Genomic DNA, 25,483 nt, shown 5'->3' with positions numbered 1-25,483 from the left:
ATTTTCAGTCTAATGCAACTAACTTGAGTTTATCTGCATATGATGTCATTTATTCCGGTCTGAACTTTATTTCTGACATAGTTTACAATTTCTTGAAACCATTTAATTGCACTACTTTCATTGTCTTGAAAGAAAACCTCAAGAATCCTTTCTGTCACCATTCTGCACCAAAATGTTCCCTACATATGCCAATTTTGTTACATTTTCTTTTAGGTGGAAGTGTAGTTCCTCATTCTTATTGCTTTTTCTTTTTGTGTTCTAAAAATTTCTAATAGCTTACTGCAGTTTACTTAATATTAATTAAGGTAGCTTTGCATAGCAATCAAAATCAGTTGGTGAATTCTGCTGCTACTGCTGCATCTGTTAAATTCCATATCCTTGCAACTACCTAAATAAATAAATGAATAAAAGAACAGAAGTCGATGTCTAAAGTTATCAGGTTTGTCCATCGGTGATCAATGAAGACACTAGCTTCAATCATTCTTCACTGCACCAGAGGACATATCCATGCAGGGGACCAGAGAATCACGACTGTTCTTGCTTATACTACACCTTCCATGTGCTACAAGTTATGAAAGTGGAGTACTTCACTGTTGCAAATGTCTAATTCCCCAACTTCCATGAGCCTGAAACTATGGATGCGGCAGTATTTCATTGTTGCAGATGTGTGGAATACCCTGACTGCTGCAACACGACTATTTGACTCTTAGTTGAAGGTTTGTGTCATACAGTCTTACTCACTAGACACTGATACTAGACTGGTGCAAGGGTTTCTTTTTTTGGGAGCTTGTGGGTGCCAGTGTCACATAAAAAGCACCCATGCCAGTACTACATAAGAGCATCTGTGCTGATACCACGTAAGAGTACCCATGCTGGTTCTGTGTAAAAGCACCCAGTAACTCTGTAAAGTGGTTGGTGTTAGGAAGGGCATCCAGATGGCTAGCTCCTTTCAAACCATCCAATCCATGCCAGCATGATAAACAGATGTAAAATTATGATGATGATGATGATGATGAGAAAGAGCAGCATGCTAATCAAACACACTCTCTTGCCCAGCGGCAGGATAAAGATAGGAAAACTGTACTTGTATGAGAATGTAGAAGATTATCAAAGTGTCTGAAACCATCTCCAAACCTTGCAGTACCATCTTACTTGGTAAATGTCCAGTCCATAAAACATCATTCCAGATGTTTGCTCTGCATCATGGCTTCTAACCATACATGAAGGCATATTGCTACCACTGGCCAGCTGCTACTAACTTCAAAGCTGTGGAGATGGTTACTTATTTCCTTCATGCCTCATTTGATTGAGATGTAAGCATGCCACTAACCATTGCACGATATTGTATGGCCATTGATTTACCTGAGTTCATCTGCCCTTTGGCCAGTCTTGTTTTTCATTCTGCTGGATGCTCAAAAATCACCCACCTCAGCAAACGAATATGTAACAGGTACTAGATTATCAGTAATGCTCTCAAGTGACCTGAAATTATGATGAAGAGAATAATAATAATTGAAAGTTTTATCATGTACATTGTTGTCTTGGTATAAAAGATGGGCTACAGCAAATATTCTACTCAATACCACAGATTTGTTTGTCAGTTGTTTGACCTCAACTAGTTGAGCATGTCCCTTTGTGACTGACAATATGTGCATCTCTGATCACGAGCAGGAGTAGTGGGAGAGCATCATAGCCATGTGTTGAGAGGAATTCTTTGGGGTTTGGATAATTCACCTTTGGTAACATGGGTGTTTTGTTCAACATCCTTAAACAATTGTGGTAAGAAGTGTGGCTGTTAGGTAAGAAGCTTGCTTCCTAATCACTTAGTCCCAGGTTCAATCTGATTGCATGACACTATGGGCAAGTGTTTTCTACTTGGGCTGACCAAAGCCTTATGAGTGGATTTAGTAGATGGAAACTGAAAGAAGCCCATTGTATATATATCTATATCTATAAAAGGCAGGGTGTGTGTGTACGTGAATGTCATTTATGCATGTCCACAGATTAGCACGCATGTCTCTCCAATTTTAGGAGGACATTGGTCATGACCATGGCTGTGCTTTTGTCAACTTATTTTTCCCCGAAAAGGTTGAAACCAGTCAACCTTGATGGAATTTGAACTCAGAATATAAAGAGCCAGAAGAAATGCTGCTAAACATTTTGTCTGACATGCTAATGATTCTGCCAGTTTGCCACCTGAATGGTTTCAAATTTTGGCCCAAGGCCAGGGATTTTAAAGAGAGGACATTAGCCGATTACATCAACCCCAGTGATCAGCAGGTACTTATTGTGTCAACTTTGGCAGAATTTGAACTCAATATGACTCACAAGAAATATTGCAGAGCATTTTTGTTGACATTTTAACAACTATGCTGTCTCACCACTCTAAATAATAATATTATAAAAACTGGCAAAGGTTTGATATATTCAATGACTACCATCATAGTAACAGCAGTTATGCATCATTGCTCACTCTTACTCATACTTGAGACATAAGCAGTAACTGTACTATTAATAGCACAGTCTCCTTGAAATATGCTAGGATGGTTCTATTGCAATAGTTCAATAGAATAATTAGTAAAAAATTACTATCATGTAGGCGCAGGAGTGGCTGTGTGGTAAGTAGCTTGTTTACCAACCACATGGTTCCGGGTTCAGTCCCACTGTGTGGCATCTTGGGCAGGTGTCTTCTACTATAGCCTCGGGCCGACCAAAGCCTTGTGAGTGGATTTGGTAAACGGAGACTGAAAGAAGCTCGTCGTATATATGTATATATATATATATATATGTGTATGTTTGTGTGTCTGTGTTTGTCCCCCTAGCATTGCTTGACAACCGATGCTGGTGTGCTTATGTCTCCGTCACTTAGCGGTTCGGCAAAAGAGACCGATAGAATAAGTACTAAGCTTACAAAGAATAAGTCCTGGGGTCGATTTGCTCGACTAAAGGCGGTGCTCCAGCATGGCCACAGTCAAGTGACTGAAACAAGTAAAAGAGATATGTCAATTATTAAACTACAGATTAATAATTTGTTATTGAATATTTTTGATTGGAAGTATTTTTTTACAAATCTATAACAGTACATTCTAACTACTATCGACATCAGTAAAACCTCTGACCCCATTCCCTGCTATCCATTCATATAAAAAATACTCCCTTCACCTTGAACGTGAAATGTTGATGAGCAATCTTCCTCTCAAGCCATCAAGCCTATGTAGTGTTTGATGGTAGTAATCACTTGTTATCTGAGAAAGACTGGTTTTGATATTCCTTGTTGAACAACCTGCACAAATGATTTGTTTACTATGATCAAATCTTTGTGCTGTACATGAGCTCACTCCTTCCATCAAATCAATGTTGCCTGAACAAGTGCATCATGCACCACATGTCAGCTGTCCGAGTGATGGCAGAGCAACATGAAATGAAGCATTTTGCTCATTAATACAACACACCACCTAGTCCAGGAATTGAACCCACTGTCTCATTCTAATCATTAGGCACTGCGCCCTCACTGTGGTGTATAAGAACATTTAAAGAACCTGCAATTTTCTGAAAAGAATACTACAGGGGTCTGTCGTTTTATTTTTTTAAATTTCTACCTACATGACCTTCCCACACTTACATACATTACATACAGCCTCATATGCAAGTGATATTACATTCACATCCTTCCACTGTTCTTCAGACACTGCTGTGCAATTACTCTGACACTTAACCACCTAGCAATTTGACTCCACAACAAACAGACTTAAAATTAAGTTTACTGTCTTTCTCCTTACCACCAGTATCATAGAATTCATCAAATATCACTAACCCTTATACTCAACAACATAAACATATTACACACAAACAGAAGATAAAAAATAGCAGGAATTACATACAACTCATCCAGGGCATTCACAATACACATTAAAGGCATAGTAAAGAAGCAGAATAATTACAAATTATTTAGAGAAGTTATAAAGACACATCAGCATAAACATCCTTAGAGCAGTCAGATGTCACATTTGGAATCAATATCAATGACATACAAGCAATATATTACATCTATAATAAACTATACTAGTGCTAGTTTTGTTCCCAATGTCTCCACCACAAATGATTATAAATTACAAAAAAAAAAACAAAAAAAACACAGAGTAATTCACCACACCCACTGATTGCATGTGCAACAAAACTGAAGTGCTAAAAATGAAACCACTTGTGGCACAGCTTGTTCTTGCAGCAAGCTTCAGCCTTCATGGACTCTGTCACTAGATAATAATAATTTTAAAAAACAAAACATTGAGACACATATGCAACTCTCCAGATCACTACTACTACAGCATTCTAAAAACATTATCTCTCTCACATGATGTGGATATGCATAAGGAACACATACAGAAATAGGTGCTACATCAGTTGCTTTGCTGACAGCAAACTCTGTGCTAGGATTATGCCACTAACAATAAATGCAGAGGAACAACAAATGTCATGCTTTCAGCAAATTCAGCCACACTAGAATCTGTAGGCATACATTAATAAACTGGACAGAGAGCATGCAATATATGTAGGTTATCAAACTGGACTGCATATGATTTGCGGCTTGTTGAATTGTGCAGTAAGGTCTTTGACTAGATGGAGACCTAATATAACTTAGAAGATGCGGCATCTTCATTTTGCCTACTACCTGCAATACCACAAGATTGCTGGATCAGTGCTACACAATAACAATATCCTAAAAAACATAAAGGCCATTCCATTGATTGGAGAAAACTCATTGAGCATCATGTTCAAACCACTGATTTACAAGCAAGCAGTTTCTGTACATTGATCCTCCACTCCATAGGAGTGGTTACCTTCTTCTCTATACACCCACCTTTCCTCTTGTTATCCCTAAAGTTCCTCGTATGTTTACACTAGGCACGTTAATTCTTCATCTCCAAAATGATCTCTAAAATTTGCTCTACTTTTGTTGTTATTTTTTAGTCCTGATTGAATTTACTCATGAGCAAAGGTTTCTAGGCTTCTACATCAGGGACTATAATATTCAATGTGCACTTTAGATTTGGCAGGTTGAGCAACTGTGTTGAGGTTCTTTTGTTTTCTGCATATGCATTCCCTACAGAAGTTAGTCTGTAGAAGTTCAAACTGAATATCATTTGTGTCTTTCTAACATTCATAAATACTTGCCTAACTGTTTTGATTAAATTTTGAAAATTACAGAATATAAAATGTCATTTTTTAAAATATTAAACTGTATGAATGAGTTTTTTTTTCTTGTTTTTCCTTTTCGTTTCAGTTTTTTTTTTCTTTTCTGTGATTTCTCAATACTGCCTATGTGGTCTGTGTATTTTAGTACCTTCCTAGATATTAACACAATCCATTTGTTTATTTTATATTTCAGTTGGCCTTAATTACTTGGAGAGACAACCTGTTTAAGCCATTGAACAAGCAGGTCACTAATGCTGTTCTTGCACTTATTAAAAGGGAGAGGCATGGTGAGACTATCAACACCAGATTGGTTAGTGGTGTCATCAACAGTTATGGTTAGTTTTATTTCTTGTTGTTATTTTTCTTTGTGGAGGCGCAATGGCCCAGTGGTTAGGGCAGCGGACTCGCGGTCACAGGATCGCAGTTTCGATTCCCAGACCGGGCGTTGTGAGTGTTTATTGAGTGAAAACACCTAAAGCTCCATGAGGCTCCGGCAGGGAATGGTGGCAAACCCTGCTGTACTCTTTCACCACAACTTTCTCTCACTCGTTCTTCCTGCTTCTGTTGTGCCTGTAATTCAAAGGGTCAGCCTTGTCACACTGTGTCCCGCTGAATATCCCCGAGAACTACGTTAAGGGTACACGTGTCTGTGGAGTACTCAGCCACTTGCACGTTAATTTCACGAGCAGGCTGTTCCGTTGATCGGATCAACTGGAACCCTCGACGGCGTAAGCGACGGAGTGCCAACAACAACAACAACAACAACAATTCTTCTTTAGTCTCAAGTCTACTTCTCTGGGTAAATACATAAATTTCATCCCAATATTTATTTTTATTTATTATTTATTTTTCATGTATTTTGCACCCTGATTATAATGTGTCTTTTTTTTTCAATTTGCACTCTTATACAATTGATGCTAGCATGGAAAAGTGGACATACAGTGATACCGCTTTTCTTGCTGTTTAGTCCCGAGGTCATATGTGATTTAACAGATATATAATCTGTGGAACCTGTGGAAGGAGTAGACCGAGGAAGATATGAGTTAAGGTGGCAAAGCATGATCTTTCGATGTTGGATCTCATGCAGGCAGTGACAAATGATTGAGACTTTTGGCACTTTGCTGTGCTTGAGAAGGCTTGTCAACCCAAGTGTCATTGACAATGTTGGTGACACATAAAACACACCCATACCACTGACATGTTAAAGGCACCCAGGCCGGTGACACATAATAGGCACCCATACCAGTGACACATAAAAGGCACTTGTGCCAGTGATACATACAGGACACTCTTGCCAGTGACACATTAAAGGTACCTGTACTGATGACACTGAAAAAGCATCCATGCTGGTGACACATAAAAGGCACCCACCACATTCTTGGAGTGATTGGCATTAGGAAGGGCATTCAGCCATAGAAACCAAGTCACAATTAGATTGGGGCCTGGTACACCTCCCTAGATTACCATTTCCAGTCAAACTGCCTAACCCATGTTAGAATGGAAAGTAGAAGGGCTAAATGATGATGATGATGATGATGATGATGATGATGATGACGGTAATCAAAAGCATTCCAGATATGATTGTGTCTTTCTTTTTTGTACATCTAAGCCTACATTATCTAATGTGTCTAAAATATGATTTGGCTATTATTTCTAGCTGGTCAGGTGACCATGTAAAGGCTCTGTAACTGTTTTACCTCCAAGTTGTTAGCAGAAAAGTTAAAAAGAAACTGGGGGTTTTTCCCAATCCAACTATGGTGCAATAATACAATATCTTCTTTCTATTCAGTATTTTCTTTTTGTACACTTGTTACGTGGAAAAAATAATAGACAGTGTTTTTTTTTTATTAAAGCTTATGTTTGATGTTAAAATTCGTTGAAGTTTAAAAAAAAGACCAACTGACTCTCAGGTTTTCTCTTTTGGTTCCAACCCAGCTGAGACTGACCTTAAGGTTTATGATTCAAACATCTCTTAATTTTCTGTGTTAATATTTTAAGTAAAAAATAAAGCATGCTGGGCAAAATGCTTGGCAGCATTTTGTCTGTCTGAGTTCAAATTCTGCCAAGGTCAACTTTTTCCTTCATCCTTTTGGGCTCAATAAAATAAGTATGAGTCGAGCACTGGTGTCACTGTAATCAATTTACACCCACGCCTGAAAGGCCTTGTGTCAAAATTTGAAATGAATATAAGTAAAACACCAGCTTAATAATGAAAAATGTAATTTTAATAAAATTTTCAAAATTATTGATTATTTTTAATATGTATTAAATGCCTAGGCTTGTATTCATTGGGAATAATGGTCTCAAAAGGGTTTAGGTGCTATATGAAGTTAGTGAGATTATGAGTTCAAGTTTTGTGTCTCTAAGGGGAAACAATGATATTCTGTTTTCGTTAGTTTGCAAAGCTTAAAAATAAGCATATCTTCTACTTCCTTAGTTGTTCATAGTTGGGAGATCAGACAATTTAATATGTTCAAATTGTCAGTGGAGAAAAATTTCTCTAAAACTCCATTAAAAGATTTTTATATTTGGCTCTCAAGTTTCTACAATACAGTTTTGTCATTTTTTGAAACTGAATATAACTTGAAAACTATTGTAATTTAAGATAATTTAGTTATATTGTATTACGCAGAGATTAAATTTTTTATAACTTGTCACATTAAAAAATAAGAATCCTTTTGAATATCTCCTACTCCTTCTCTTTTAATAATGCTAACAATAATAATAATCCTTCCTGCTATAAGGCACAAGGCCTGAAATTTATGGGAAAGGAGTAAGTTGGTTACAACAGCCCTAGTGTTTAACTGGTACATATATCATTGGCTCCGAAAGGTAGAATTTGAACTCAGAATGTAAAGACAGATGAAATGCCACCATGTTAGTGATTCTGCCAGCTCACTGGCTTACTGCTGCTGCTGCTGCTACTGTGATGGTGGTGGCGGCAACTGTTGATGATGATGATAGTATTGGTTTCAAGTTATAGCACAAAACCAGGAAGTTTTGGGGATGTGCCTAGTCGATTACATTGACCCCAGTACACAACTAGTACTTATTTCATCAAGGATGAAAGGCAAAGTTGACCCTGGTGGCATTTGAACACAATGTAAAGACAGGCGAAATGCTGTCTTTATTATTATTACCAGGATAAGAGCAGCTGACTGAATGACTCATTGGAGCATTGTACAAAATACTTCACAGTATTTGTTCTGGCTCTTTACATTATGAGTTCAAATCCTGCCAAGGTCAACTCTGCTCTTCATCCTTTCAAGATCGATGAAATAAAATGCCTGTCAAGTACTGGGAATGATGGAAATCAACTAATCCCACTCCCTTTCGAAATTATTGGCTTTGTGTCTAAATTGGAAGCCATTGTTATTATTGTAGTTATCGTTGTTGTTTTTTATATTCACAACTTCATATTCCTCAGAAATTACTAATCATATATTTTGTCTTTTTATATAGTGGCACTTGGTTTAAATGAAGATGATCCCTCGGCAAAAGGTCCAACGTTGAGTGTATACAAGGAACATTTTGAAAGTCCTTTCTTAAGTTACACAGGAAGATTTTACACATGGGAAAGTACAGACTTTTTAGCACACAATCCTGTCACTGAATATATGAAAAAGGTATTTTATAATTTCTTTTTCTATATTTTATCTAATATATGTTTTGTTGTAGATGTTAGCTTGCAGATTAAATTCTGTGTTTGTTTTTTTTCATTCAGCCTTTTACTGAGTTAACAATGTTATAAAAGTTGATTCATTTATAATTCTGTAAAAGTAAGAAGTTGGAAAGTGAGACTGTCTCTCTGCATACTTTGTTATTGAATAGATCTATCTGACCAGCTCTGCTGGAGCTTATAGATCCACTGAGCATTTTTAGCTAACTACATAATGCTTAGGATATTTTGTTATTGTGAGGTATGGAGCTGTAAAATCTGTACTGCTCTCTTTATGGGTTTTTGTAGATTTGGTTTATGCTCATAGAAGCTCAGTTTCTTTCTGAATTTTTCTTTTAGTGTTTATTGTCCTTCATTTCGCTGTGCGTGAGAAGACCCGGCAAGCCAAGAGAGACCTAAATCTAAGGCCTCCTCGAGGGGTGTAGCTAGCCTACTTATGCATACCTTCCTTCATTGGACACAAAACTTCCACTTGCGAAGACCTGTTGAGGCAAGTGAAATCAGAATTGAAATTGAACTAAATTCGACGACAGGCACCCATGCCAACGTCGTCTCCTTCATTGGACATGAAACTTGGCTTGTGAAGACCTGTTGGGGAAAGCGAAATCGTGATGGCACCTGTGCCCAGCGTCGCCTTCCTGGCACTTGTGCTGGTGGCACGTGTAAAGACATTCGAGCGAGATTGTGCCAGTGCTGCTGGACTGGCTCCTGTGCAGGTGGCACGTAAAATACACCATTTTGAGCGTGGCCATTGCCAGTACCACCTGACTGGCCTTCGTGCCAGTGGCACGTAAAAGCACCCACTACACTCTAGGAGTGGTTGGCGTTAGGAAGGGCATCCAGCTGTAGAAACTCTGCCAAATCAGATTGGAGCCTGGTGTAGCCATCTGGTTCACCAGTCCTCAGTCAAATCGTCCATGGAAAGCGGATGTTAAACGATGATGATGATGATGATGATGATTTCATTGGTGAGGAAAGAGAATATCTGGAGCACTTGTTAATTGAATCTAATATCAGCTGGTTGATTGTCAATTCTTCTTTGTTATATTGCCTCTGAGCGATCTTATGCAAAAAGAAAGTTTGCCTCTATATTATTTATTAAGTGGTTGACAGATAATTCCTTTGTCTCCAGAGTAATCTCAGTCATTATTGGTTTTGCTCATGAAATAATTGAAGTTGTATACGTTAACCCTTTAGCACTTAAAACGTCCATATATGACCCAAATATTCTACATGTTTATATTCAAAGTGGCCAGATCTAATACAGAGAAAAATGGTTATATTAATGAAGACAATTTTTGTACAGTTTCACTTTCTAACTTATTGGCAAAGTAGTTTTTGTTTATTCTACAACAAGCACAAATGGAATGTAAATTCTTCAAATGGTTACATCTCAAAGGTAGCTACCTCTATTCTAAGGTCATTGGAGTGTGCCAGGTGTCTGTAGAATATGTTTGTTAAAATGGTGAATACACTTGAGACTGGTAAACAAGTCTTAATATTATAATAATAATATACATTGACTGCTGTGCCCTACATGTTTGAGTATATTTATATTGTGATCTTTAACCCTTTTGAGACATGGGGTTTTGGTATGTGTAGTCAAAAAGACCAAAATTTGTTTTCTGTTGAGATACATCTGCTGACAGACGATCTCTAATTAGCTATTACTCTTCAAAACCAACCATTCACAACATTTGTTCCATCGGGTCAATGGATCAGCCTCAAAATCCTTTCAGCTTGTATCACTTGGACTGATCAATTGGCCTGGGTGAATTTTTTGCATGTTTTAAGACTTTTCTTTTGACTCTATTATATCCATAGTTTGGATTTTTTTTCTTTCTGTTGAAGAAAATTTTTCTTTTTTGCAATTGGATGCCTTTCTTTCTGTTAATTAACTGATATACTAAAGTTTTTTTGTCAGTCGGGCAAAATTTCTTGTTTGTCTGACAGTTAATATATCTTGTTCTGGGGCACAAATTCACAACTTTTTAAAGATTTGAATGAAGTACTGGTATGTAGTCTGTAGTCCAGCAAATTAACTACACTGTCATTCTGTTCTTTATTGCTTAAAATATTGGCTTATTTAAATGTGCTCCTTCACTTGGGAAATCAGATTTATGCTGGTCATGTTTTGCTTGGTTAGGATGAAATCAACAATTGACTTGCAGTTATTGTTCTATCATATGACAGATACCGTCTTTGACCATCTGCTACAGGCTACTCGTAGTCAATAATAGCAAAAAACAGTTTCATACTTTTAGTTTCTGTTTCAAAATGAGGTTTATTTCTTTCATATTGTTAACTCAAACTTGCTTCCAGAAGGGAAAAACAGAAAAGGAAGTGACATGGTGAGTGACTGACAGAACATAATATGAATCCGATTCTCTCCACTTGATCAAGTTTCATTAAAGTTTGATATGCTTATTGTTATGTAATATATCATTATTTACATAGTATGCTTAGCTGGTTTCTCCCAGATAAACTTGCACCTCAAACAATTGACACCTATTGCAGTCTGTTATTTCTCAGGTTAGATTTGATTTTGAGGTTAGCATGCATTCCATTGATGAAGGCAGTAGGTATTTGAACAAGTGATTGATGTGAGAGCCGCATTGATTATATGATGCTATGCTTTTAGTTACCCACCATTGCGGTGCTGCCAACTTGAACATGAGATCAGGCTAACAGTAACATGGTTAAAGATTTTTGAATCATGTTGATATATATATAGCTAAACTAGCAGCAATAGTGAGCTTGGATTATAAATGATAAAGGCTATACAACTAGATCCTTGGAGATAGCAAACACATTCATGTCATGAAGCAAATAAGCATATTCTATACTTTTAAGACTGCAATTGTCAAATAACCCCAAATTACAGAAACCCAGTTTGTAAAGACCAGGTTTCACATCCATAAAGAAGAATTGAATGTTTGAGCACCATCTGGGACCTATAAGCTGGTCTTCATGCTGTAAATTAATGTACTTCTTAACCTTGTTCTTGGATTAACTAGTTGATTGGAAGGAAAAACCCAAGTAAATACACTCGTTCACTTGTTGCAATTGAGTGTCTCTATTGTGAGGTTACATTTCTGTTTGTTTGTAAAGCAAATTGATATGACTTCAATTTTGGATGCATTGACCATTGGGTCAACTTACTATGAAGATTTTTGTGGGGTTCTCCAATATGATCTGGTCAAAATTTTAAGAGAAACTCAAAGAATTCAATTCATCATTATAGTCATACTATATAAGCTTAGATGGCAGAAATACACTAGATAAATATCCAGCCAACCAAAAAGTTGTACAAATTGGCTAAAGTTTGCAACCCTAGCAAATGCCACTTTTTTTTTTTTAGAAAAATCACCTGTACATGGCTGTCTTCTCTGTAAAAGTTAAGACACAGCCCACATTCTCTTAACACAACTGAATCCAGAATTAAACACTGCAGCTCATGAAGAAAACATTTACTACTAATACTGCTTCTGCTACTGCTGCTACTACTACTGCTGCTGCTGCTGCTGCTGCTACTACTAGAGTAGTGACTGCTGTATCGGTAAAGCACTGGACAAAATACCTTATAGTATTTGGTTATTTCAGATTTTAAATTTTTCGAGGATTGATGATATTGTACTAGTCATGCATTAGGATTACTAAATTCAGTTATTTCTTTTCCCGAAAATGGGTAGCCTTCTGTCTGTCTTAGAAATCATCATTATTATTATTATTATTGTGGCAGACAATAGGGCAGTATAATTTGATGGAGATTTGGCTAATAGTTCTAGCAGGTTGAACATGGAGAAGCTCCCTCATTGGTTTGTAATACAACAGTTGGGTACAAAGGTAAGTTGATTAACAGAATCAGTAAAACAACAGACAAAATGACTCGCAGATTGTATTTATGCTCTTTGTGTTCTGAATTCAAATCCTACTGAAATCATCTTTGCCATTTTCCTTTCTGGTATTAATGAAGTGAATAATCATCAAGTGCTCTGGGATTGATTGAATCAAACTTCATACATCCCTGCAACATTTATGGCCTTGTGCCTATGTTAGAAGCTATTACTGTGGCATATGCAAGCTGTGACAAGCATTATTTTGTTAATTTAGAATTAATTATTGTCTCTCTCTCTCTATCTCTGTATTGTAGGCTGAAACTCGTCTAATGGAAGAGGCCAAACGTGTGCAATTGTATCTTCATGAGAGCACCCAGGATGGATTAGCTAAAATCTGTGAGAAGACCCTAATAGAAAAACATCTTGACATATTTCATGTTGAATTTCAAAATTTACTTGATGATGATAAACATACTGGTGAGAAATACTTCATCAATGTTTACCCAGTTACATTTATATATGCATACACAAACACCGATCCTGTCTCTCTCTCCCTCTCTCTCTCTCTATTTATATATATATATATATATATATCGTCGTCGTTTAACGTCCGCTTTCCATGCTAGCATGGGTTGGATGATTTGACTGAGGACTGGTGAAACCAGATGGCTACACCAGGCTCCAATCTGATTTGGCAGAGTTTCTACAGCTGGATGCCCTTCCTAACGCCAACCACTCAGAGAGTGTAGTGGGTGCTTTTACGTGTCACCCGCACGAAGGCCAGTCAGGCGGTACTGGCAACGGCCACGCTCATCTTGCTCGAGAAACCTCATGTGTCACCCGCACAAGAGCCAGTCCAGGGGCACCGGCATCGATCTCGCTCGAAAATCCTACAACAACCTCACACAAGAGCCAGTTCAGGGGCACCGGCAACAATCTCGCTCGAAGAAATTTCATGTGTCACCCGCACAAGAGCCAGTCCAGGGGCACAGGGGCACTGGCAACGATCTCGCTCGAAAAACCTCATGTGTCACCCGCACAAGAGCCAGCCCAGGGGCACCGGCAACGATCCCGCTCGGAAGATTTCATGTGTCGCCCGCACACGAGCCAATCCAGGGGCACCGGCAACGATCCCGCTCGAAAGATTTCATGTGTTGCTCGCACATGAGCCAGTCCAGGGGCACCGGCAACGATCCCGCTCGAAAGATTTCATGTGTCGCCCGCACATGAGCCAGTCCAGGGGCACTGGCAATGATCTCGCTCGAAAATCCTACGACGGTCCCACACAAGAGCCAGTTCAGAGGCACTGGCAACGAACTCAATCGAATAATTTCATGTGTCACCCGCACAAGAGCCAGTCCAGGGGCACTGGCAACGATCTCGCTCGAAATATTTCATGTGTCGCCCGCACATGAGCCAGTCTAGGTGCACTGGCAACGATCCCGCTCGAAAGATTTCATGTGTCGCCCGCACATGAGCCAGTCCAGGGGCACCGGCAACGATCTCGCTCGAAAACCTCATGTGTCACCCGCACAAGAGCCAGCCCTGGGGCACTGGCAACGATCCCGCTCGAAAGATTTCATGTGTCGCCCGCACATGAGCCAGTCTAAGTGCACTGGCAACGATCCCGCTCGAAAGATTTCATGTGTCGCCCGCACATGAGCCAGTCCAGGGGCACCGGCAACGATCTCGCTCGAAAACCTCATGTGTCACCCGCACAAGAGCCAGCCCTGGGGCACTGGCAACGATCCCGCTCGAAAGATTTCATGTGTTGCCCGCACATGGGCCAGTCCAGGAGCACTGGCAACGGATCTCGCTCGAAAATCCTACGATGGCCCCGCACAATAGCCAGTTCAGGGGCACGGCAACGATCTATTTCTATTTCACTTGCCTAAACAGGTCTTCGCAAGTGGGGGTTAGTGTCCAATTTTAATTTAACTCGATTTCTATTTCACTTGCCTCAACAGGCCTACGCAGTGGAGTTTAGTGTCCAACTTAACTTGATTTCGATTTCACTTGCCTCAACAGGTCTTCACAAGTGGAATTTAGTGTCCAATGAAGGAAGGAAGGTACGCATAAGTGGACTGGCTGGGCCTTAGATTTAGGTCTCACTTGGCTTGCCGGGTCTTCTCGCGCACAGTATATTTCCAAAGGTCTTGGTCATAAGTCATCGCCTCGGTGAGGCCCAATGTTCGAAGGTCGTGCCTTACCACCTCATCCCAGGTCTTCCTGGGCCTACCTCTTCCACAGGTTCCCTCAACTGCTAGGGTGTGGCACTTTTTCACACAGCTATCCTCATCCATTCTCGCTACATGACCATACCAGCGCAGTCGTCTCTCTTGCACACTACAACTGATGCTTCGTAAGTTCAACTTTTCTCTCAAGGTACTGATACACTGTCTAGTATGCCCACTGACATTATACATCCATCGGAGCATACTGGCTTCATTCCTTGCGAGCCTACGCATGTCCTCAGCAGTCACGGCCCATGTTTCACTGCCATGAAGCATGGCTGTTCGTACACATGCGTCATACAATCTGCCTTTTACTCTGAAAGAGAGACCCTTTGTCGCCAGCAGAGGTAAGAGCTCTCTGAACTTTGCCCAGGCTATTCTAATTCTAGCAGCTACGCTTTCAGCGCACCTACCTCCACTGCTAATTTGGTCACCAAGATAGCGGAAGCTATCAACCACTTCTAGTTTTTCTCCCTGGAATGTGGCAGAAGTTGTTTTCTGCACATTCCCAGTATTTATAGCTCCAGAACATCTGCTGCAAACAAAAACTAACTTCCTAGTTAACCTTCCTTTGATATTGCTGCACCTCTTATGTGTCCATAGCTTGCACTGGGTGCATCTTATAGAGTTACTTCCCACTCCTTTTCTACAGATCGAGCAGGGCCATCTACCCGAAGGGGTTTGTGTTTTGTCTGCCTTCCTACTTATGAGGACTTTGGTTTTAGCTAGGTTGACTCTAAGGCCCTTTGATTCTAGTCCTTGCTTCCATACTTGAAACTTCTCCTCTAATTGTGATAGTGACTCAGCAATTAGTGCAAGGTCATCAGCATAGAGGAGCTCCCAGGGGCATCCTGTCTTGAATTCCTCTGTTATAGCCTGGAGAACTATGATAAATAGGAGGGGGCTGAGGACAGAACCTTGGTGGACCCCTACCTCCACCTGGAATTCTTCACTGTACTCTCTGCCAACCCTCACCTTACTGACAGAGTTTCTGTGCATGGCTCGCACAGCTCTCACTAACCATTCTTCTATCCCTAGTTTCCTCATTGACCACCAGATGAGAGATCGGGGGACCCTGTCAAAGGCTTTCTCCATATCAACGAAAGCCAGGAACAGAGGTTTATCCTTGGCTAGGTATTTCTCCTGAAGCTATCTTACCAGAAATATAGCATCAGTGGTGCCTTTCCCAGGCACAAACCCAAACTGCATCTCATCTAAACTGACTCGCTCCCTAAGCTATGACCCTCTCCGTGACTTTCATTACCTGATCTAAAAGCTTGATACCTCTGTAATTATTTGTATCTAAAGCGTCACCTTTACCTTTGTAGCAGTTGACTATGGTGCTGCTACACCAGTCATTGGGTATGACTCCTTCGTGTATCACCTGGTTCGTAATACGGGTGACTAGGCTATAGCCGACACTGCCAGATATTTTGAGCATCTCTGCAGTGATTCCTGATGGGCCGGGGGCTTTCCCTGTCTTCATACTCTTAATTGCTTTATCTACCATGGTACTGTCAACTCGGATAGCTGGTCCCTCTGTTGGGTCGACATACGGCAGGCTCTCTTCCTCCCATTCATTCTCTTTATTAAGCAATCTATCGTAGTGGTATCTCCAGACCTCTTTCTTTGCAGCCTCATTTAGAGCAAGCGTACCATCATCCATGCGAACACATTTCTCTCCTACTACATCACTATTCTCTCTCCTACACTGTCTTGCGACACGAAATACCTCAAGTATTTGGTCCTCATGGCACAGAACATTGGCAAATCTTTTCATATTTGCCTCCCCTCTGGCTAAATAAACCTGTCTATATATATATATATATATATATATATATATATATATATATATATATATATATATATATATATATATATATATACACACACACACACACATACGCACACATCTAAGTATGTGTGTACGTGTTGTCATTATCCTCAGCGTCATTGTTTTAATGTCCACTTTTCCGTGCTTGTGTGGATCAGACAGAATTTGTTGAAGCAGATTTTCTACAGCCAGATACCCTTCTTATCACCAACCCATACCTATCTCCAGACAAGGCCACATTTACTATGGCTAGGCATGTTTTTCAGGGAAGACTGAAAGTGAACAGCATTGCTTGTATAATAAGGTTACTCCTGTACAACCATCACATGATGTCAAGACACAGGTACATGCACGCATGGTGTGTGCATGTAAATGAGTATCAGTGTCATACAAGAGATATCATTCATATCTACTATTCTGTGGAAACATGTCTGGCCATGGAGAGATATTACTCGCTTGGAAATAGTTAAGGGTAGGTGACAGAAAGGGCATCCACCCAAAGAAGATCTGACCCATACAAGCATGGAAAATGCATGCTGAAATGATGATGATGCAAGAACAATAATTGCCAGTTTCACTTTATCACAAAATATGTTCAGTACAAAGTCTTGTGTATGTATATATGTATGTGTGTCTGTATGTATTTTAAAATGTATATTTGTGTATGCAGCAAAGAATATGCGACATAGGCTTTTATATATAGAGAAATATTGTAGTTAACTGATTACTGGTGTGATTGTTTTTCTTTTGTTCTTCTAGACCTTGGTCGGATGTATCAGCTAGTTTCAAGAATACAAGATGGTTTGGTAGAACTACGCTCATTTCTTGAAACACACATTTACAATCAAGGCCTTGCTGCTATAGAAAAATGTGGTGAAACAGCTGTAAATGTAAGATTATATATCTTTTTGTCTTTCAAATGTGTACTGCAGTTATAAATATTATAAACATTAAGAAATACGTGTTGAATAAAGAAATCATTCTCGGTATTCAGTTTTCCTTGTGATGTGGGTTAGATGAATTTGCACAGCAACATTAGTTTTTTCCTCCCCTTTTTTGTCATTTAAATTTTTTAATGTTGATCTAAATATATCTTAATCCTTTGAACCTATGAGTATGTGGATTTTGTGTTTACAGTTGAAAATAATTATGTTTGTGCCAGTTTATGAGCTGTAAATACAAAACCACGTGGCTGCCTACTTATGTCCAATGAAATCCTGGCTACTTAAGCATACTTGCAGTTTCAAAGGCTTAAACCTTTCCATGCCTGTTCTCATCCTTGTTTACTTCAATTTTTTTTTATCTAATACTTTATTCATGGTCACAAGTATAAAGTAAAGTGGTAATTTTAATTGGAAGAAAAAAAAGAAAAAAAATGTTTACATTTATAAAACTAAATAAAATCTTTGTAAATTTGGTTATTTAAATTTGTTTCACTTAAAAGATTTAAACTCAAAATATGCAATGCAATTACTACATTTATGTTTTTATTCTCATATCATGTCAGTAATTGGTAATAATTAATTTACTGTATAGTTATTATTTTATATTATCTTTTAGTTCATATTGTTTGTATATTTTCATCATTGAGCTTTTGTGTATGTGCATATTTATGTGTATATATTTTCTCTCGCATACAATATATTTACACCTATACATCATCTTCCCCACACTATCCCATGCCACTACATTCCCATACTTGCACACCTCTACACACCTATGCCCATCTCTATACAGGGATACCTCCTACACATGTAACTCACTCAATTGAACTGCATTCTCACCTGTTCCCTAATCATTTTATTTTTTTCTTCAAACCACTTTTTCCCATTCTTTATTTTTCTGATATAGGATTAGCACCCAAACTGTCAAGACTTTTCCTTTCCTTTTTAAGCGTTAAACTAATAATACAACATTTGTTAAAACTTGTGCTCATTGCCTAAGATATATATGTATGTTTATCTTTGTGCAGGATCCCAAAGTTTATGTTCAGACTATTCTTGATGTCCATAAAAAGTACTCTGCCCTAGTGCAAACAGCATTTAATAATGATGCCGGATTTGTTGCTGCTCTTGATATGGTACATTTATTTATTTGTTTTGTTACTTTTTGAATTTAAAATAATTATTTATCCAAAGTATATTTGTACATGATGTTAACATATGTCAGTATTTTTTTGTTAGCTTCGTTTGCATTCCTTGGAATAAACTAGTACGACCATTTAAAATTTTTTAATCTATATAACTTAACATGCCTATATATATATATATATATATATATATATATTTCTCTTGTTTTAATCGCTTCATTCATTCATTGGTTAACCCTGTAATACTAACATGTACTATTCCCTAAAATCTTAATCTTGTCTCCTTGTTTCATAATGTTTTTGTCATTTATTCTCTTGTAAACCGGCCATGTGTATTTTCTCTCTTTTTAATTGCTTCATTCATTTATCTAATCTGTAATACTACTATGTACTATTCCCTAAAACATTAGTTTTCTCTCTCTGTTTTATAATGTTTTCGTCATTGTTCTATAGTAAAAATGGCCATTGCTTGTCTGTGATGCACTCACACACTCCCATCCCACCACCTATATTTGAAATCTATCCTCAATACTGGAAACCCCTACAAGGCTCTGCCTCGCTTCTGTATCTGAAGACTTGCATACCTTCATCCCTCCTTCCCCGCCACCAACAATTGCCCACACTATTGCATGCACTAAAAGTCGATATGTTACTTAGTAAAATATTAGTAAATTAACAAACCACTTACTTATATATATATATATATATATATATATTACACTCACCCTTAATAGGGGCAACGATTTTAACATGTTTGAATGATGATAGGTTAAAGCAAGAACAACTGATATGACATGTCTGTTATCAAGTAATCACTGAAACCTTTTTTAGGGGATGAATACTATCACTCCTTCCCCTGTTCCCTCCCACTTTTCAGAGTTGGCACATTGAAAGGTAGGTCTAGTGAGATTGTTGAGATGCTTGAATGGAGGCATGTCGATGTATGCTGCATCCGAGAGGTAAGGTGGAGAGGAGCTTCAGGCAGGTTCCTTACAGGCAAAACACATAGGTATAAAATCTTCTGGGAAGGTAACAGTGACAGGATAGGTTTTGTGGGCATACTTCTTGCTGAGAAATTAGTGGATAAGGTCATAGAGGTAGTTAGAGGGTATGATAGATGCTTAAGCTCAGGCTAGTCTTACAGAATAGTATAGCAGCAATTATCTCTGGCTATGCTCCAAAAGCAAGCCTACCAAATGAACAGAAGGACCACTTTTATGATATTCTTCTGCTGGCTACCTCAAAGACGAGTGACAATGGTCTCATATTTGTGGCTGGGGATTACAATGGTCATGTCAGACGGCAGACTGGTATCTTCCATAGAGGCCATGGAATTGGTCCTCAAAATGAAGAGGGAACAAGGCTACTGGAGTTCTGTGATGCAAATAACCTATTGATCTGCAACATCAACTTCAGGGAGTCAGCTAGCCAGCCACCGGAGAACCTACCAGTCAGGTGACTGTGCTAGCTAGATTGATTACATTCTCACCAGACAGCAGGATGCATGGTTGCTCTTAAATACAAAGACCTTCCCTGGTGAAGAATGTACCCATCCCCAGCATAGACTAGTCATTAGTGATTTTAGACTCCAGGCCAGAAAGATGCCAAGAAGCAGACCAATCTGGTAAAGAAAGATTTGGCAGCTTAAAGACCCTTCATACGGTCAGGGATTTAGGAACATCCTAATTGAGAAATTTGATGAGAGGGAAGAGGAGCTACAGACTTGTGACATAGAGGGTAACTGGGAATTCCTGCGGGACAGCCTGCTGAGTGCCGCAGACCAAATCTGCGGCTGGTGCAAATTCCCATTCAGACCTAAGGTAACGTGGTGGTGGAACGATGCTATAGACAAGACCATTAGAGCAAAGAAACAGGCCCGGAAGAATGGGAGTAGCAGGGAACCATATCAGATAGCCAGAAGGGACGCTATGAGACAGGTATATCTAGCTAAGGGAGAAGCAGAAAAGGAGAAGTTTGCCTATGTTCAGCAACGTGAAGATCAAACAATTGAAGTGTTTTGGATTGCAAGACAGTGTGTGAGAGAAAATTATGATATCATAGGAGAGAAATGTGTCCACATGGTTGATGGTGCACATGCATTTAATGATTCTACGAAGAAAGAGGCTTGGAAATGCCATTATAAAAGACTGCTGAATGTGGAGAATGAATGGGAGGAGGAGAGCCTGCCAAATATTGACTCAATTGAGGGACTAGTTCCTTGGTAAATAAAGCAGTTAAGGATATGAAGACCCAGAAAGCCCCTGGCCCATCAGGAATCACTGCTGAGATGCTTAAAATATCTGGTGGTGTGGATTATGGCCTAGTCACCTGTATTGTAAATCAGGTGGTTCATGAAGGAGTTATAACCAATGACTGGTGTAGCAGCACTATAGTCAACTGCTACAAAGGTAAAAGGTGATGCATTAGAAATAATTATAGAGGTATCAAATTGTTGCATCAGGTGACGAAAGTTATGGAGAGAGTTGTAGCCCAACAAGTTAGGGAGAAAGTTAGCCTAGATGAGATGCAGTTTGGTTTTGTGCCAGGGAGAAGCACCGCTGATACTATATTTCTGGTAAGGCAGCTGCAGGAGAAATACGTAGCCAAAGATAAAGCTCTGTACTTAGCCTTTGTTGACTTGGTGAAAGCCTTTGACAGGGGCCCCCAATCCCTTATCTGGTGGTCAGTGCAGAAACTCGGGATAGACAAGTGGTTGGTAAGAGCTGTACATGCTATGTACAGGGATGCTACCTGTAAGGTGAGGGTTGGTAATGAGCACAGTAAAGAATTCAGGGTACAAGTAGGGGTTTACCAAGGATCAGTATCAGTACTCAGACCCCTCTTGTTCATCATTGTCCTCCAGGCAATAACAGGAATTTAAGACAAACTGATCCTCTATGCCGATCTTGCTCTTATTGCTGAATCACTACCAGAACTAGAGAAATTTCAATTATGGAAGCAAGGTCTAAAATCAAAGGGCCTTAGAGTTAACCTAGCAAAAGCCAAAGTCTTAGTAAATAGGAAGGCAGACAAATCACAAATCCCTTCAAGTAAATGGCCTTGCTCAATCTGTAGAAAAGGCATATGTAGAAACTCCATAAGATGCACCGGATATAAGCTTTGGACACATGAAAAGTGCAGCAATATCAGAGGAAGGTTAACAGGAAGACTAGCTTTTGTATGTGGAAGATGCACAGGTACAATAAACACTGAAAATGTTCAGAAAATAGACTCCATCAACTGCCAGGGGAACAAGCTAGTGATAGTAGATAGCTTCTGTTATCTAGGTGACCAAGTTAGTAGTGGAGGTGGATGCTCCGAGAGCGTAGCTGTGAGAATAAGATTAGGCTGGGTAAAGTTCAGAGAGCTCCTACCTCTGCTGGCAACAAGGGCTTCTCTCTCAGAGTGAGAGGCAGATTGTATAATGCCTGTGTGCGAACAGCAATGCTACATGGCAGTGAAACATGGGCTGTGATGGCCTAGTACATGCATAGGTTTGAAAGAAATTAAGCCAGTATGCTTCACTGGATCTGCAATATCAGTGTGCATCTTTGACAAAGTGTAAGCATCTTGAGAGAAAAGTTAGGCATAAGAAGCATCAAATGTGGTGTGCAAGAGAGACAACTGCACTGGTATAGTTATGTGATGCATGTAGACAAAGACAGCTGTGTAAAGAAGTGCCAATCTCTATCTGTGGAGGGAACATGGAGTAGAGGTAGACCCTGGAAGACATGGGATAAAGTAGTGAAGCATGATCTTCGAACTTTGAGCCTCACAGAGGCAATGACTAGTGACTGAGATCTTTGGTGATATGCTGTGCTTGAGAAAACCCGTCAAGTGAAATCGTAGTCATAGTGTTGGTGTCACATAACTGGCACATAAAGAGCACATTTCGAGTGTTGGGCCTCACAGCGGTGAAGTGCTGAGTTCATTTTGAGTATTGGGCCTCACAAAGGCAATGACTGAAACCTTTGGCTTTATGTCATGCTTGAGAAGACCTATCAGGCTGAGCAAAATCGCAGTCATGGCAGCTACTGGTGTCACGCAAAGGGCACCCATGCTAGTGGTACGTAAAAGCACCCATTATACTCTCAGAGTGATTGCTGTTAGGAAGGGCAGCCATCCATAGAAAACCATGCCAAATCAGACTGGAATCTGGTGCAGCCTTACAGCATACCAGCCCTGGTCAAACTGTCCAACTCATGCCAGCATGGACAACGGATGTTAAATGATGATGATGATGATGATGATAATATTATATTAAGAATGTATTGAATTTATTATTTTCTGAAAATTCCTTTTGTAATTAAAACTGTTGTTTCTTATCCAGGCTTGTGGTCAGTTTATTAATGATAACTTTGTGACAAAAAAAGAAAACTCATCTTCTGGAAAATCTCCAGAGCTGTTAGCCAGATACTGTGATCTTCTGCTCAGGAAAAGGTAACATTTTTTTCTCTTTTTAAATTTCTCTAGGTAATGTTCTATCTTGTTCGACTATGAAAGTGTACTATTTTTATTCATATCCCTGTGTTTAGTGTCAAATTCACATCTTAAGTCCATCTCAGTTTAAGTTTTCTGATTTAATACCAATACCTGGCCCTTGCTACCTTTTTTGCTGCTTGCATATTTTTACTGTAGATACTCAGATTGGGCTTCAAACTTGTTGGTCTCTCCAATCTAGTAGGGCCTACAAAAGTCATGGGCACTGCTTCCAAATAATCTGATGAACTAATCTTTCATATTTTACTTGATTCAGTCATTAGACTGTGGCCATGCTGGGGCGCCACATTGGAGAACTTTTAGTCAAATGAATCGATCCCAGTACTTGTTATTTTAAACCTGGTATTTATTCTATCAGAATCTTTTGCTGAACTGCTAAGTTATGGGGATGTAAACACACCAACTGGTTGTCAAGCAGTGGTGGTGGTGGTGGTGATGGAAACACAAACACAAAGACACACACAAATATACATATATATATATATATATATATATATATAAAATTATGATAAGGGTGTTGAATGATTACAATGCCAGTCTGCTAGAAATAGACCCCAAATGATCTATGAACCACTTAGATTATTACTCTGCTACACAAGGTTGTAAGCAAAGAAAATAGACAGTGAGGATTTATAAAATAATTTGAATAGTACCATATCTATAGATTTCACGGTTTGAGTTATTAAAAACCCTTTCTGCTCATCAGTGGCAAAATACCAAATGTAAATAAATGAAAAATACATTATACATACCACCATAAGCACAAATAATGTACATGCATTTCACACGTATTCACGAATTCACTCCTATAACATATTTACTGCAGAACTATTCTGAGTAAATAAGCACATGGTTGAAATAGGTGCTTGGATTTAAATTCATGAATACGTGCAAAATGCAGATACGGTATTTGTACTTATGGCAATATGTATAATGTATTTATTTATTTACGTTCAGTATGTTGCCACTGATGATTGGAAAGGGTTTTTAATAACTCAAACCATGAAGTTTATAGATATGGTACTATCCAAATTATTTTATAAATCCCCACTGTCCATTTTCCTCACTTACAACCTTGTGTAGTGGAGTAATAATCTAAGTAGTTCATAGATCATTTGGGGTTTATTTCTAGCAGACTGGTGTTGTAATCATTCAACACCATTATCATAATTTTTATATAAATTAACCATTATGGTATTTTTAGTATGCTGGCCATTGATAAATCATTAAATAATGACTTTATGCTAATTACGTGCATATATATATATATATATATATATATATATATATATATATATATATACATACACACACACACACATGATGGGATTCTTTCAGTTCCTATCTATCAAATCCACTCACATTGCTTTGGATGGCCCAAGGCTATTGTAGAAATCATTTACCCAAAGTGCCACACAGTGGGACTGAACTCTGAACCATGTGGTTGGGAAACAAGCTTCTTACTACACAGCTATGCCACGCCTGATTAAAAAAAAAATTAGAAAAGTCATTAAGTTAGCTTTCAAATTCATATAGTTTATTCCTACAGCACTGAACAAACACTTGATTGTTTAGGCTCTCATTTTTGTGTTTTAATGTCACTCTATGAGGATATAACAAAATGGCATCATGAAGCTGGTACATAAATAAACAAATGAAACGTTTGGTTACTGTTTGTTCGAAATTTTATTATGTATCTTCTTTATTTGCTAACATTATACATATGGTGTAACTAAACAACAAGTAAATAATGATATTGCATTTCTAGTGCACACACATGCGTGCGCACGCACACATGAGTACTCAATTGTTTTTCTCTTTTACTTAAAATAATATATGCTAATATACTTGAGCCATGTTATCTTCTCTGTAATTCTAGTCTAATTTGATTTTGTAAACAATTCTGAGTTTTCACAAACTTTTAGAATGTAATACTAACTTACTACTATTTTTTTAATATACAGCAGTGATGTCTTTGTGAATTTATGTAATTAACTTAGGACTTATTGTTTGCAGAAAGTATTTTCTTTAGGTCGATTAAATCATTGGCTGCAGGAAAACTGCATGTAAAATTATTTATTCAAACTCATTGGTAAAACAGAGGTGGGAGTACAA

At 38.6% G+C, this 25,483-nt stretch overlaps 1 protein-coding gene across 2 annotated transcripts in view; it reads left to right on the top strand.

Moving 5' to 3' along the window:
• Nucleotides 1-25,483, top strand: part of LOC106871142 (cullin-1) — a 120,152-nt gene that overhangs the window by 62,614 nt on the left and 32,055 nt on the right. For both annotated transcript variants that reach the window (XM_089354127.1, XM_089354128.1), the window contains 6 exons: nt 5,387-5,528; nt 8,656-8,819; nt 13,026-13,188; nt 17,539-17,669; nt 18,752-18,859; nt 23,199-23,308. In XM_089354127.1, coding sequence (XP_089210253.1) covers nt 5,387-5,528; nt 8,656-8,819; nt 13,026-13,188; nt 17,539-17,669; nt 18,752-18,859; nt 23,199-23,308 — 818 coding nt within the window. The remainder of the gene's footprint in view (nt 1-5,386; nt 5,529-8,655; nt 8,820-13,025; nt 13,189-17,538; nt 17,670-18,751; nt 18,860-23,198; nt 23,309-25,483) is intronic.

Source organism: Octopus bimaculoides, chromosome 6 (assembly GCF_046866305.1).
Source record: "Octopus bimaculoides isolate indiv1 chromosome 6, ASM4686630v1, whole genome shotgun sequence".
Lineage (NCBI taxonomy): Eukaryota > Metazoa > Mollusca > Cephalopoda > Octopoda > Octopodidae > Octopus > Octopus bimaculoides.
The sequence above is the reverse complement of the archived record's forward strand: the minus strand, read 5'-3'. Positions and strand labels throughout refer to the sequence as shown.